At 36.2% G+C, this 13,507-nt stretch overlaps 1 protein-coding gene across 2 annotated transcripts in view; it reads right to left on the bottom strand.

The window, feature by feature from the left end:
- Positions 1-317: 317 nt before the first annotated feature.
- ahcyl1 (adenosylhomocysteinase-like 1) overlaps positions 318-13,507 on the bottom strand; it is a 36,091-nt gene continuing 22,901 nt past the window's right edge. For both annotated transcript variants that reach the window (XM_036579325.1, XM_036579326.1), the window contains exons 6-17: positions 12,863-12,957; positions 12,540-12,646; positions 10,457-10,573; positions 10,266-10,329; positions 10,029-10,117; positions 7,858-7,928; positions 6,720-6,814; positions 4,698-4,796; positions 4,541-4,609; positions 3,329-3,407; positions 3,088-3,208; positions 318-1,573 (exon numbers count right to left, since the gene is read on the bottom strand). In XM_036579325.1, the coding sequence (XP_036435218.1) occupies positions 1,567-1,573; positions 3,088-3,208; positions 3,329-3,407; positions 4,541-4,609; positions 4,698-4,796; positions 6,720-6,814; positions 7,858-7,928; positions 10,029-10,117; positions 10,266-10,329; positions 10,457-10,573; positions 12,540-12,646; positions 12,863-12,957 (1,013 nt within the window). In that variant the 3' untranslated portion in view covers positions 318-1,566. The remainder of the gene's footprint in view (positions 1,574-3,087; positions 3,209-3,328; positions 3,408-4,540; positions 4,610-4,697; positions 4,797-6,719; positions 6,815-7,857; positions 7,929-10,028; positions 10,118-10,265; positions 10,330-10,456; positions 10,574-12,539; positions 12,647-12,862; positions 12,958-13,507) is intronic.

The raw sequence follows: 13,507 nt of genomic DNA, 5'->3' as shown, positions 1-13,507 counted from the left end.
CTATATACACAAATATAGATTTCCAATAATAACCTATATATATATATATATATATAGAGAGAGAGAGAGAGAGAGAGAGAGAGAGAGAGATACACATAAATTCTTTGTATGTACAGTACATGACACATTGTTCTATAAAGCATGTTTAGCAAAAATAGAAATAAAATAGTGTAATGAGTATTTTTATGATAAGACTAACAGACTAATCATTAAAACAAAATAGTAATCAGTAATCATTAACTGTGTTGCATTATGTACATGCATATTTTCCACTCCAGACAATAAACTTAATAAACCAGCAATAACCAATGAACTAATCCAACTTTGAACAGAACAAACATTTAATGAGATAACAAGGCAGGGAATATATGTCATTTGATAAAGAGAGGCATATTAACAAAGAGGATTAAGTACAGTTAATGTTAAGATAAACAAGTAGGCCTACTTCAATGTCTGCATTCACAGTGATTTATCTTTAAGACTCATTTTTTAGTGGTTTTAATATATTAACACAAATCGGTGTTCAACCAGGCCTGGGAACCACCTATTAATTAAAATTTTATTAAAAAAAGGTGAAAACTTTAATTACTCAGTTGATTATTGTAGCCTAATTGATTGTGATTACTCATTGCGTAAAGCTCATACCAAACTACTGAAGTTTATTTTTGATTAAAATTAATTAAATGAAAAATTCTGTCAAAGGCCACTGACATGATGTAAAAAGGACAAATGAGCAGAGCATAGAGACCACCTGTTGGTGTCACTATTTGTATAAATATCATGCTGGCTACCTACTGTGCCGATACTCCCAGTGTACTGTGGGTTTACAGTATCTCTTTGCCAGAACACTCTAGCGCTTGGGAGAAATAAACACACTGCAGTTTCAGTAGCAAAGACAAAATAAGCCTACATTCACTTCTTCTGTAGAGCTCACATGTGTACTTCTGATCATTTCTTACTCAGGAAGAAAGTGCAAATCATTCTGATATATATATAAAGAGTAGTTTTTGTGCGCATATCCAAAGACTAAATTAAACAGATGAAAACAAACCAAAAAAACCCTCACTGTCCACTGAAACATGCTCCTACAACAAGGATTTGGTCAAAGAGTTCCATTAGCTAAACCGCTATTGGAGCATAATTCAGTGTGTGGGCTTTTTTTTTCGGTTTCCAGAAACATAAAGACCAGTCATGTAACACCAAATAAAACAAGCACTGAAATGTATGACCACAAAGATATAGTACAGAATTTACCCCTCAGACCTTTCACTACCAATATATGGCACGATTTCAGACCTATAGTCAATGGTCCTCTTATAATGTGATTAAAAGATAACAAGTACATACAGTATATTATAATCCAATGAAGTGCTAGCAGAGTATAATCAGATCTAAGTGACAAACATGTATTTGGTCACTATATGTTAATAACACTATAAATAAGAATTCACTTAAAATGAAGTTTTCCTTTTAGAAATTTACAGTAAATAGAAAATAAATCTCTTGGTTTGCTTGGTTAATGCAGGTGTCTCCATCCCTGATGAAGGTCGTTGTGAGTCATACAAATTAATATCTGTGAATGTAAACAGAGATTTATGATCAGTGCACTATTGAGCACAGCATTAAACATCATTCATTTATTATTATTATTATTATTAGTAGTAGTAGTAGTATTATGCTGTATATTAATTGCTCTACTGGACTTACAATACTAAACTAGAAAGTTCTACTTTGGCATATGCAGGACTCTGAAAGGCACTTCTTTTTGGACACACTAGGGGGCGACAAATATTTTATTTTCCATGTCTACTGTACGTGAGAGATGAAATATTCTACAAAGATGTAAATAAAAATCTAGATACATTCATTGGCCACTTTACCAGGTACACTCTTTGTATCTACACACATTGTCCATTTTATCAAGTCCACTTACTTATTAGGTGCACTTTGTAGCTCTACAATTACAGACTGTACTCCATCTGCTTCTCTGCATAATATGTAGGCCCCCCATTTTACCCTGCTTCACATGTCACTTCCATGTCAGTGTCACTGCTATGCTGTAAATGATCCACCACCCACATAATACCTGGTCAGTACTGGTCCTGAGCATTGATGGACAGGGTAAAGGCATGCTAACAAATGCAGAGAAACAGATGGACTACAATCTGTATAACTGCAAAGTGCACCTGCAGTTCAGTGCAAAAGTCAGAGACTCTTCATTAATTTAATTTCCAGACAAAGCAGCAATCATGTTATTCATTTTTCAGCACCAGGAAGAAAACTAGTTAACAGAAAATTTCCCAGAAGCCTCAAAAACAAAATGTAATGTCAGTTTTTTTAGGATTATGTCCACTCTTTGCCCTTATTACAGCTTCCATATCAGGGATATTTTTCTCATCTCCAAAGTTCAGTCTTAGACTTTGGTTGCATTTTCTACTTCTTACGACACAAGTAATGTCAAACACATTCAGTGATGTTGAGGTCTGGACTCTTCTTTGTTGGATATAAAAATAGCCTCCTTTTTTACTGTTTCTTTTTCTCAGTAAGGTCTTCTTGACAGCTACACATCCTTTCAGACTCGTACTGTTAACTTGTCTTCTCACAGTGGAAGGATGAACAGAAACATGTGTGAATTTTTTCAGATCTGAATCAAGAGTGGAGCTTGATTTTCTCCTTTCTCTCAAAGACGAAAGCTTTAAGTACTGTTTATCTAAAGGTTTTGGTGGTCTAGCAGGTCTTGCACTGTTCTTATGAGTCACGTTTTTCTGTATCTTTTAACCGTTTTCTTTTAACTCCAATCTTGGAAACTACTGTTTTTTAACACTTATTAACAACATTCTCCTTCTTTATGCAAGTGGATAATCTTATATGTAGTCTCTACCATAATTTGTACTTAATGGCCACTTTGATTAGGAATTAATTAAATGAAGGGTGTTCTCTGACTTTTTGCACAGTACACAGTACCGTATATGGTAAGTGGACCTGACAAAATGGAAAATGAGTGTAGATAACAAGGTTGGTGTGTTTCACAGAGTAGCCACTGAGTGTATGTTGCACTACTCAGATTGCGTTGAGTGATGCTGGTACCTGTAGTAGTTTGGTTTGAATGGTCCATTCTTATTAAGGCCCATGTACTTGGCCTGCTCATCTGACAGTTCTGTGAGGTGAGCGTCAAAGTTGGGCAGATGCAAACTTGCCACATATTCATCTGTAACATGCACAAACAGAAAAAACACTACTGTTGTACATTTTGTGATGGTCAGTGTTTCATTAATGTAACTATCTTTAGTGTAGTGTGCTAAAGCAAGTGGGAATAATGCAAGTTTACCCATCTTTTTGGGCAGCAGATACACATCCTGTCTGTAGCGCCCCTCTGGTGCGTTGTACAGCTCTATTAGGGCAAGGGCCTAAACAGACACAGACAGGCATCAGTATCAGAATAGTTCAATTTTACACACCAATTAACTTCGTGCAGACTGCATGCCTAAGTCATCACACACTTGTCTAAACCTTGTCAGGTTGCTCAGTAATTTCAAACAGACTTACTTTTTTGTCTTTTGAGAATTTTCTTTGTATACATTGCTGGGATGTCTAATATCACCTCTATTAGAGAAATAAAAATGTGTTTTCCCCCATACATCAGCTGTTATTCTTTTCAAAAACGTGTTATAACTGTAACAGGCATATTGATGAGGTTAGTATTGGTGCCAATAACAATCAAGTATATCATCTCAGTGCCTCTCTTTCTCTGTTTCTCTCTCTCTGTCTTTCTTTTTTTCTCATCTTTTTTCCCTTGTTACTTGTTATATCAAAACTTGTTATATCCAAAATTGTTACACATTTTACACATAGACATTCAGCATTTTTAGATGACACTCTGCAATTTTTGATGTCAATTGGAGTATATGAGGATATATTAGACTGTATTTCCCATATAGCAGCCTTATGTGGTCATTTACCTCTAAAAACCCCAAGAAAAAAAGTCTATTTATTTGCTGTTTGACATAATGTAAAAAACTAAATCGCAAAGTATAATGTGCCATAATATTTGCATAGGCCATATTTTGTGTATTTTTCAGCGAATACACAGTAAATGTGCAATACAGTGTGTTCTCTGTAGAGGAAGTGTTAACTTACTTTCACTTAGAAAGAAAACAAAACACCATTTGACCAGAGGTGCCCAAACTTTGCTGTGCTTTTTTAACATACTGGACAAAAGTAATCAGGCTTCAGTGTTGCTGCTGCTGTTTTTAGCTATGTGACACACTTTTATCCATTTTTATAGATAACAGTATGTCATACAGTGAAACCACATAAGCAAGACTACTGGAGATTACTTAACTAACAACATGACGCTATTTGAGGCAAGTGACAGATGATTCAACATGTACTTTCCACAGTGCTAACTGGTGTGGTAAATTTCCATTATTTGTTAGCTACATTAACGTCATAGCTTCAGTGAAAAACTAAACAAGCAAACTTGGTTATTCCTTTAAGTGTTTTATATTCATAAAAGTCGAAACAAAAAAAACTCTCTGACCTGTGTCGTGGCTGTAATGGACAGCACAAATGAGGGCACTGTGGAGCAGCTCAGGTTCAGAAGACGCCCCTGAAAACAGAGCATAACCAGCTATTGCATTTTGTGATACGCATTATTTGACCATTTCCGAAGGATAAAGGTGAAAGTGATGAAGCACCTCTGCCAGCAAAATGACTCTTTTCCCATCAGGCCAGATAATGTGGTCCACTTGAGAGCGAACCCTCTCCCAGGTCAGCTCTGGGGTCCGCAGACTTGCCTAGATACAGAAAACATGAGTAAACAGTTTAAATGCACACACACAAACACAAACAAACTTTTATATCTCTTACCTTACAAAACTAAAGCACACATAGGATACCTAAACAAAAATACACACACCCACACACATCCTCTACTTTAATGTGCACCCTTGAGTTGAGAAACAGCCAGATAAGAGGCTTTCAGGCTGTTTAAGTAAAAGCCTTTCAGTCCTACAATCTCACAAACATGCTAAGCATATTTCACCCACATACTGCATACAGCAGGATGGAAAGAGCCTTACTTTTGTTCTCAATCAATCAGATAAACATATAAGATGTACCGAGCCAATTTACTCGATCATTACTGGCACCAACACCAGCCTTATTAATAGGCCTGTCACAATTATTACATAATAGACAAACCATTATTATTTGAGATCATCCCAGTTATTTAAGCTGACTGCAATCATTTTCCAGCCATTAGATTCCAGTCACATTATGCTAAAGCAAACAGAATGTGAATTGGATTGGTGCTGGGTTGTTGCAAATAAACGTAAATAAAAGAGAAATAAATCTATTCATCATGGGGCTTATGAAAACAAAAAAATATCAATTAATCATCAGCTTAAAGGTCATGATTATGACTGAAAACAGTATTGAATGTGGATCAGTCATGTCTGACCGACATCTGACCTGTTTAATAAGCACTGCTGACTGATCCACATTCAATACTGTTTTCAGTCACAGTCATTATAAAACTGTAACAATGCAATTTTTTAAAATAATACACTTAAAAATTTGTACGATCCTAAAAAGACTGCTATAAAAATATAGATTTTAAAATATTCAGTAACACTTCATTTGAAGGATACCTACACAGAGAATTAATAACACATACATAAGCATTGCATGACATGGTTATAAAGCAATACCTGAGACATAGTTATAAAGCAATACGAGTAATATGAGTAAAATGACTTAAAATGTTTTACGATGGAAATAACGTTGTATTGACAGAAGGGTCTTATACTAAAGTGATGGACATTTGTAACCGTCATTGCTAAGAAATCGTGCCGCACAGAACTGATAATATGGTGTTCTTAACTAGGCCTCTGCTGTACCATTTCTTAGAAATGATGGTTACAAATGTCCATCACTTTATGTCTGTAGCCACACAACTTTCTTTAATAGAAATTGTTCATCAAAATAGCATAACCAATGGAATAACTCACAGTTTGAAGTGCATTTAAAAGCAAGTTCTTTTGTATTCCATCAGAAATACAGATAGAGAACTTTTACTGAAGTTATATTTTACCAAACATATTCTAGCGTATTCGGATTTATGTATGTATATATACCCTGGATCAGAAAATGTATGAAATGTACCACTTACGTTCAAGGGCATCAGAATCTTCCATAGAACTAATACATGGTGTTCTTAACTAGGCATCTGCCTTTTAAGTTCTATTACCTGAGAATGATGTCTCATAACTGTGGGTGTTATAAATGGAACAAATGACTTTTGACCTCATATGTCAATACAATGTCATTTATGTCATAAAACATCTTATGTCTTCTTGTGGATAATGCCGGACGCTGTTCATAAATGCTCAGGTACTGCTTTATGAAACCCCTATGTTACGAGCCTTTAAATAAAGTATTACCAAATGATGAAAATATGAAAGCATTTGCATGCATATGATTGCTATTACTGAGTTTTGTTAAATACAGAAAACACACATTTCTAACCTACTCGTCAGAGCATTGCAACAAGGGGCAATATGTCTAACTTTGCTACTATTAAACATGAATGTCATAACAAAGCATTGGTACTGGTATAGGATTAGTACTTGGTATCTGTCTTAGGGGAGAAAAAGTTGGTGCATCCCTGTAGAACCTACAGGACCAGAACAGTTCGTAACAGCTTCTTCATAACTCACCACATCAATCTCTGTGTTAGAGTGGCCCATATTACACACAATGCAGCCGTTCTTCATACGATCCAACTGCTCTCGGGTAACCACATTTTTGTTCCCTGTGGAGATACAATCACCACACACTGAACCTGACTCTGGAAACATTACCATGCATCCTTTAGGTATACAGTCACTGTCACAATGAAGCCTTATTTCTTTTATGTGTTTTGTTTTTCAACAGAAATGTCTGCCATCATTCACATTTCATGATGAATTGGACCAAAAGAAACTGTAGACACTGATTTAAAAGCACAGTTTCTCTTCATTTGCTAAGTTTAAAATGTGCAGAAATGTGTTCTCTATAGAGGATGTATTATTTTCAATTTGTAATACTTGTAATTTGACTAGGGGTGCCCAAAGTTTTGTATTTCAGTCTCAAAGGAAAAGTAACAAAAGCAGCCTGTGAAGTTGGAACATCATGTAAAACTGAATTACTGAATTTTTGCTACGTTAAATCACACAAGTGTCATTGGTAGACCTGGGGGAAAAATAAACTACAGTAAATGTAGGATATGAGCCCTTTAATGTATGGTTAGTCACGTAATTAAATTTTTAATTAGACCGTGGACTATGATTATATATTAAACTTTCTCTCCAATATGTTCAATTTCAGCAAATAAACAGTAACTGTGCATTAAACGGTGCAGATGTGTGTTCTCTGTAGAGGTTGTGTACCTATTTCCACTTTCACAAATCAACCAAATATGTCATTTGACCGGGGCGCCAAAACTTTTACGACTGTATGTTCAGGAAATTGGAACCTACTAAGTGATTGTGTTCTCAAGAAGCCATTGTGTAGCCATGCGTTAGACTAAGGGCACCCAGATCTCCGCCCAGTACAAACGGTAGTCACCCTCTCTGCCTCTTTCACACTTCATGACACACTGTGATTCATAAGACATCGAGTGCAAACATTGGTTTTCTCCAGACAGTTCAAACAAGTGTTGCACTCAGCGGGCGCTGCTAAGAGGCTGGAAACAAGGGCATCAGGTGCTGTGTTTGAGCTCTGATTAGAGCTGGAAGTCACAAGGGAGAATAACTCTGGAAGTGAAAGTGGTGCCACATGGAAAAACACATGCTGTTAACATCTGGAGGCAGCTACCTGTGCAGGTTATCACCATGTCCATTTGGCGGACCACTTCATTCAGCTTCACCACTTTGAAACCATCCATGCTGTGGGAAATAAAACATCTGGCTTTAGTTAATCCTAACAGGTACAACATGGGTTTAAACGATTAGCAACATTTCGCAAAGATGTGTAAACCCACCAGTTGATTGTGTTCTTTTGATTGAGGTATTTATAAGCTTCTCATTGGGATTAATGCGCTTGTTGGTTTGTTAAATGTCTTCCAGTGTGAAGAAACCTTATTTACTTGACTTCTGAGGTCCTGCATCATTTTGTATTTGGTGACATGTCCAAATAAGGGTACTAAGCCATATTTGTCTCTGGGAAGAATGAATGGCATTTTAAACCCAAACCCAACCCCCCACCGCTCTTTTACCCTGATAAACAAAAATGTTCCAAAGGCATTTCCCCCCGAATGTTACTAGTGCTTCTCTGAATTACAAGGTCATCAACGAGAGCTGCACAATGTGTAGAAAGTTCAATACTTTTTCAATGTGGCAAACAATTCAATACTCTAATTGCCAGTGCTTTCAGTACTTTATTTAGATGAGCTTGCACAAGGTTGACATTGTATTTTACCTACATTCTTGAAAATAAAGTGTCAGAAAGGGTTCTTAAGAGTGATGTTATAGAAGAAGATGATTCTGTTAAAAAATTATTTTTGTAAACGAGATGTGTAGGTGTGAGCAACATTTTTCAAGTTTAAAGACGGAAACGACATAAATTAAAGATACTATACCAATGAAAAGTTTTGGTCTCACCCCTATAGATTATCTACACATGCTCAAACTGTTAATAAACTATCTGTTGAAACTAAACTGTTGATTCTAAATGGTGGTGGGGTTAGGCTTAGGATTTGGACCAGTGTTAGGGCTAGGACCAGGATGAGGGTTGGGTTTAAGTTTGGGTTGAGGTTAAGGTTAGGGTTAGGATTAGAGCCAGGTTTAGAGTTAAAGAAAACTGTGGTCAATTTAGTAGATATTTAGCTGATTGTAACTTGAAAGTAAATTAAGTGTCTACAAAGCATCGAAAGTGGACTATCCAAATAAAGTGTTACCAAAGTTTTTCTTGAACTGTGCGTCCCAGCCAAGAATGTTTATTTTGAACAGACTATACGCAAATCAAATTGTGCATGCTAATTTGACTCAGATGGACATATATCCTCATAGGCCTAACAGTAACACTTTAAGGGTGTCTACATAACACATTTATAACATCTTACATAAACACTTCATCCCACGTTAATGAATTTTTAAATCAACATTTATGAAGTATTCATGACATGATATTAATATGGACTACTATGTCATTTTATTGAGACACAATTTTCAAAATAAAATTGTAATTTTTTTATTTTGAAAAGGTATATTGTTTTCAATAAAAACAACTCACTACTACTTTTAATTATCTGTTTTTTCTTAAGCATTTGTTGCTTTGCATGTCACTTTACTACATGGGCAGTAAATTAGTCTTAAATATGCTTAGGAACAATTATTTGACTGAATCTCAGTGTGGTGGTGTGCCAAGTGTCAAAGCATTTAATGACCTTAGGGTAAAGCAAGGTCATTTTGGCTGTGCAAAAATGAGGCGTTTACTGAAAATGTTATAGTTTTTCAAAGAACTTTTATTTTGAAAATGGTCTCTAAGTAAAATTACATAGTAGTACATATTAATGTAATGTAAAACATGTATGCTTTATGAATGTTGATGTAAATGTTCATGAGCCTGTTATGACCCTTCAAGTAAAGTGTTACCAGCCTAACACACAGGTGAAGAGTTTTATTCAGTAATATAGACATCATACACAGACGTTTGTACACCCCTAAGCATTTTCCTGAACATTTTAGTGCACAATTTCTATTGATTTGCTGAATTTAAAATATTTGAAAAAAGAAAATATAAAATATAAGGTGCAACTTCTGCACAGGTCTCATTTTATATTTAATTTTTTTTCCCCATTGTGTTAAATTCAGCAAATAACTAATAATTGAATCCACAACCAGCAGGAGCGTCCAAACTTTCACATAAACGACTGTACAGCTACACCTGCTAAAGAAGCAACAAAAGCAAAGCACAGTAATGATCCTGATCACATGGTTTGACCTTGAGCGCAGACAATGCTCTGTGTGTATGTGTGTGTGTCTCACCAGGCCTGGAGGGCACAGATAGGGTCGATCTCTGTCACACAAACAATGGCTCCCAGAGCTTTCAGAGCAGAGCAGCAGCCTTTGCCCACCTAAATAACAGCAGATATCCACAGACCCACATTCAAAACAACTAGGACATAAACACATATTCAGCACTTAAGAAAGTAAACTATGGAGATATTTTTAAAACAGAACACTTTTATCACTACATCTTCAAATCAGCTGATGTTGACTCACCTCTCCATATCCACAAACCACCACCTGCTTCCCACCAAACATGACATCAGTGGTTCTTTTAAGTCTAAAAAAGAAGTAAAGACAGATCAGAGCGACATGCTGTCGGAGCAGAGCTTTATCTGTGTGAAATCACGGCAGGAAGACGTGACACGCCAAGCTAAAAATAGCATCTTAGCATCAGTGCGCCTCACCCATCCAGGATGGACTCCCTGCAGCAGTAGAGGTTATCGAACTTCTGCTTGGTGACAGAGTCATTAACGTTCATAGCAGGGACGCAGAGCTTTCCGGCCTTAGACAGCTGGTAGAGCCTGAAAACGTGAGTGAGACATATCAAAACAGAACACGAGTAAGATCAACACTGATGTTGATGAAAATATTAATTTAATATTCAGCTGATGGTTCAAAACATCAACGTGACCTTTTCAATAACAGTCTTTTCAATCTACACGTGGCACATTGATCAATATAGTATTAGGGGTATTATTGTCTCTTACCTCACAATGATTCTACTCAATTCAATGCAGTTTGATTCAATTCAGTTTGATCTGATTCATTTATTTTGGTATCTTTCCCAACTATTTTTAAAAATGCAATAAATACACAAATGTGACTAGAGAAACTATTTACTCTGTAGTGGAATGTTGACAGTAAAATGAAAACACACAAACAAAGCTAGCTTTTTTTAGAATTTACATTTGAAAAATAGCCTGAAAAAATTTAACTTGGCCAAAACAAATGCACAGTTTACTCAATGTTATTAGTAGGCTCATTACTCATTCTCCTGATTGCAATTATCTGAGGTGATCGCAATTATTTGGGCTGATTATTCTTTTTTAGCTTTCACAATGATTGATTTTAGTTGCAACAAAGAGAATGTGAACTGGGTGAGTTCATCAGTTGGGTTGAGGTAAATCCATGTAAGTAAAAGAAAGCAGAAAACACATTTATTGAGACATTTCATGAGTCTTGACTTGGTGCTGTAACACCTTTACAGGGCAGCAGTAAGTGATGTTTGTATAATTGAACTTGAGCTGTGAAGTTGGGAGCAGCTAAGTATTGACAGGCTAATTTTTCAGCCAATTTGGCGAGTTTAGGCTTTACTTCAATAGTTGCATTCAAAAACAATTACATGATATACCAGTTAATTGTCAATTGTATTTATTTCTAACATTTCAGTGATAGATAGATTCAGTGAAATGGCCACCTTCAAATTTATCCATCACAACGCATTTCTCCACCCCTACACAGTATACTTCACAGTGCATAGGCCCATCATGAAATTTCAGCTGACAATTAATTGCCATATAAATAATCTTACATCACTTATTCTATTGCAATAACAATTTAATCGTCTTTTTTCTGTTTATTGTATGCAACTATTAAAGTGCAAGCCTAAAGTCTTCTTAGCTGTCAGTGCTTAGTAACTCCCAAATGAAGACAAACACAGCTTGAGCTCAAATAAACAAACAATACTCACTGCTGCCCTCTAAAGGTGTTACAGAACCAGTCAGAGGTAAGAACACTGTTATTGTCTCATGACGTACTTCAGTAAATGAGTTTTCTACTTTCTTTTGCTTGCATATATTTGACTCAGGACAATAGATGAAACTGCACCCAGTTCACATTCTGCTTATTATAATGTAAAAATATGATTATAAGTTAACTGTGAAAAATAATTGCATTTAATTCAGCTTAAAGCTGTAAGATTTTTTTGTTAAAATCAAAAGTAGCATTACTAAGTCAGGAAAAAAACACGCTAAAATATGGTATGCATGCGCTGCTGTGAGTCACCCTGTAAAGCATGAAATAATCATTTAACATCAGAGACGTCAGGTCAGTTTTCGCAGAGATTTTTCAGACCATATCACTGGTCTTTACATATTAACGTCACACAGTCTCAAAAAGAAGGTCTGACTCGATGTTTAGGTCTCAAATACAAAATCAACATTACACTGATGAAGATATGATGGCTGTAGTAGTTAGTTCACTTACACCCTCAGAAGACGTCCTTCACGAAGGTTTGACTGATTTCTCTTTGAATTCTCTTTCAACACCCTCGCGATCATCACATTTATCCATTAGGAAAAGGGGTTCGAAGCACAACTGACGTTATAAAGCGTCCCTCGGCACATTGCATGCGTTTACCCTTTTCCACCAAAGAGGTCTCCAAATCCCCAAAACTTACATAGTGCGGCTTTAAATATTTGTGAACAGGCAACTGTATAGTAATTGTGACAGGCCTAACAGCAAACTGGATTAGCCATGTCATCTCACCTATGAACTCCTGTGACGCTCTCTTCCACTATTCCTTGAACCTTCTTAAACACACTGGGGTACTTTTTATACACCCAGTGAGTCAGATCACCACCATCATCCAAGATCTATCAGCAAGACAGTAATCAAAGTCAGTCATATACTGGCATTCAGTGTAGAAATATCCAAAAAGGTATTAATGTTTAGTGCTACCAAGTCTTCTAAGAAAGTTAGCAACTGCACTTAAAGTCCTTTAAAAAACTCATCAAAACACATCAATAAAACATCCAATGCAGTAAAACAATGGAATTATTATGTCTGGTCAAAACAAAAGCGCTGTGTACCATGTTTGCCTGCCAGCCTTCGGTGTTGACACAACGGTCGATGCACCACCAGAAATCGTCCTCAGACTCTCCTTTCCACGCAAAAACCGCCACACCTTTTAAAACACAGAGAGATGAAAGAGTTTTACTCAACCATAGAAAGCTGGCATGACAACAAACGTGTGGTGACCCAGATTCATCTTTTAAGTACTTATTTAAGGAGCACAAACATATTTCTTTATCCAGCTCTAAGCTCTGGTGCACATTGCTCTGGCTAGTACCTGCATTCCATAGATGCTTAGATGGATGTTTAGGGGGTCTCACTGTAGAAGACTTAAATTGTTTATTGGAACAATGTCAAACTCAGGTCATAGAGGGGCAAGGTCCTGCAGAATGACTGTTTACTATGCTTTAACTCACCAACATTAACTTTAACATCAACCTGAAACCAAAATTGACCTTCTTTACCTTGCTAGTTTATGGTCCTGGTCATACTAAGCATAATTCAATATATTAACTCAGTATATCAGCCTCTGAAATGGCTTCTTAGTTCTGGCTTTATCACTGTGCACAAGCAGGTAAAGAGAAGAATACCAACCAACAATAATAATCATGTTTTACTATTCCTTCCACTACCTATCATCAAGTGAAAATGCCCAGTTAGCT

This window comes from Colossoma macropomum, unplaced genomic scaffold, assembly GCF_904425465.1.
Source record: "Colossoma macropomum unplaced genomic scaffold, Colossoma_macropomum, whole genome shotgun sequence".
Classification (NCBI taxonomy): Eukaryota; Metazoa; Chordata; class Actinopteri; order Characiformes; family Serrasalmidae; genus Colossoma; species Colossoma macropomum.
This window is presented reverse-complemented; position numbering and strand designations above follow the sequence as displayed.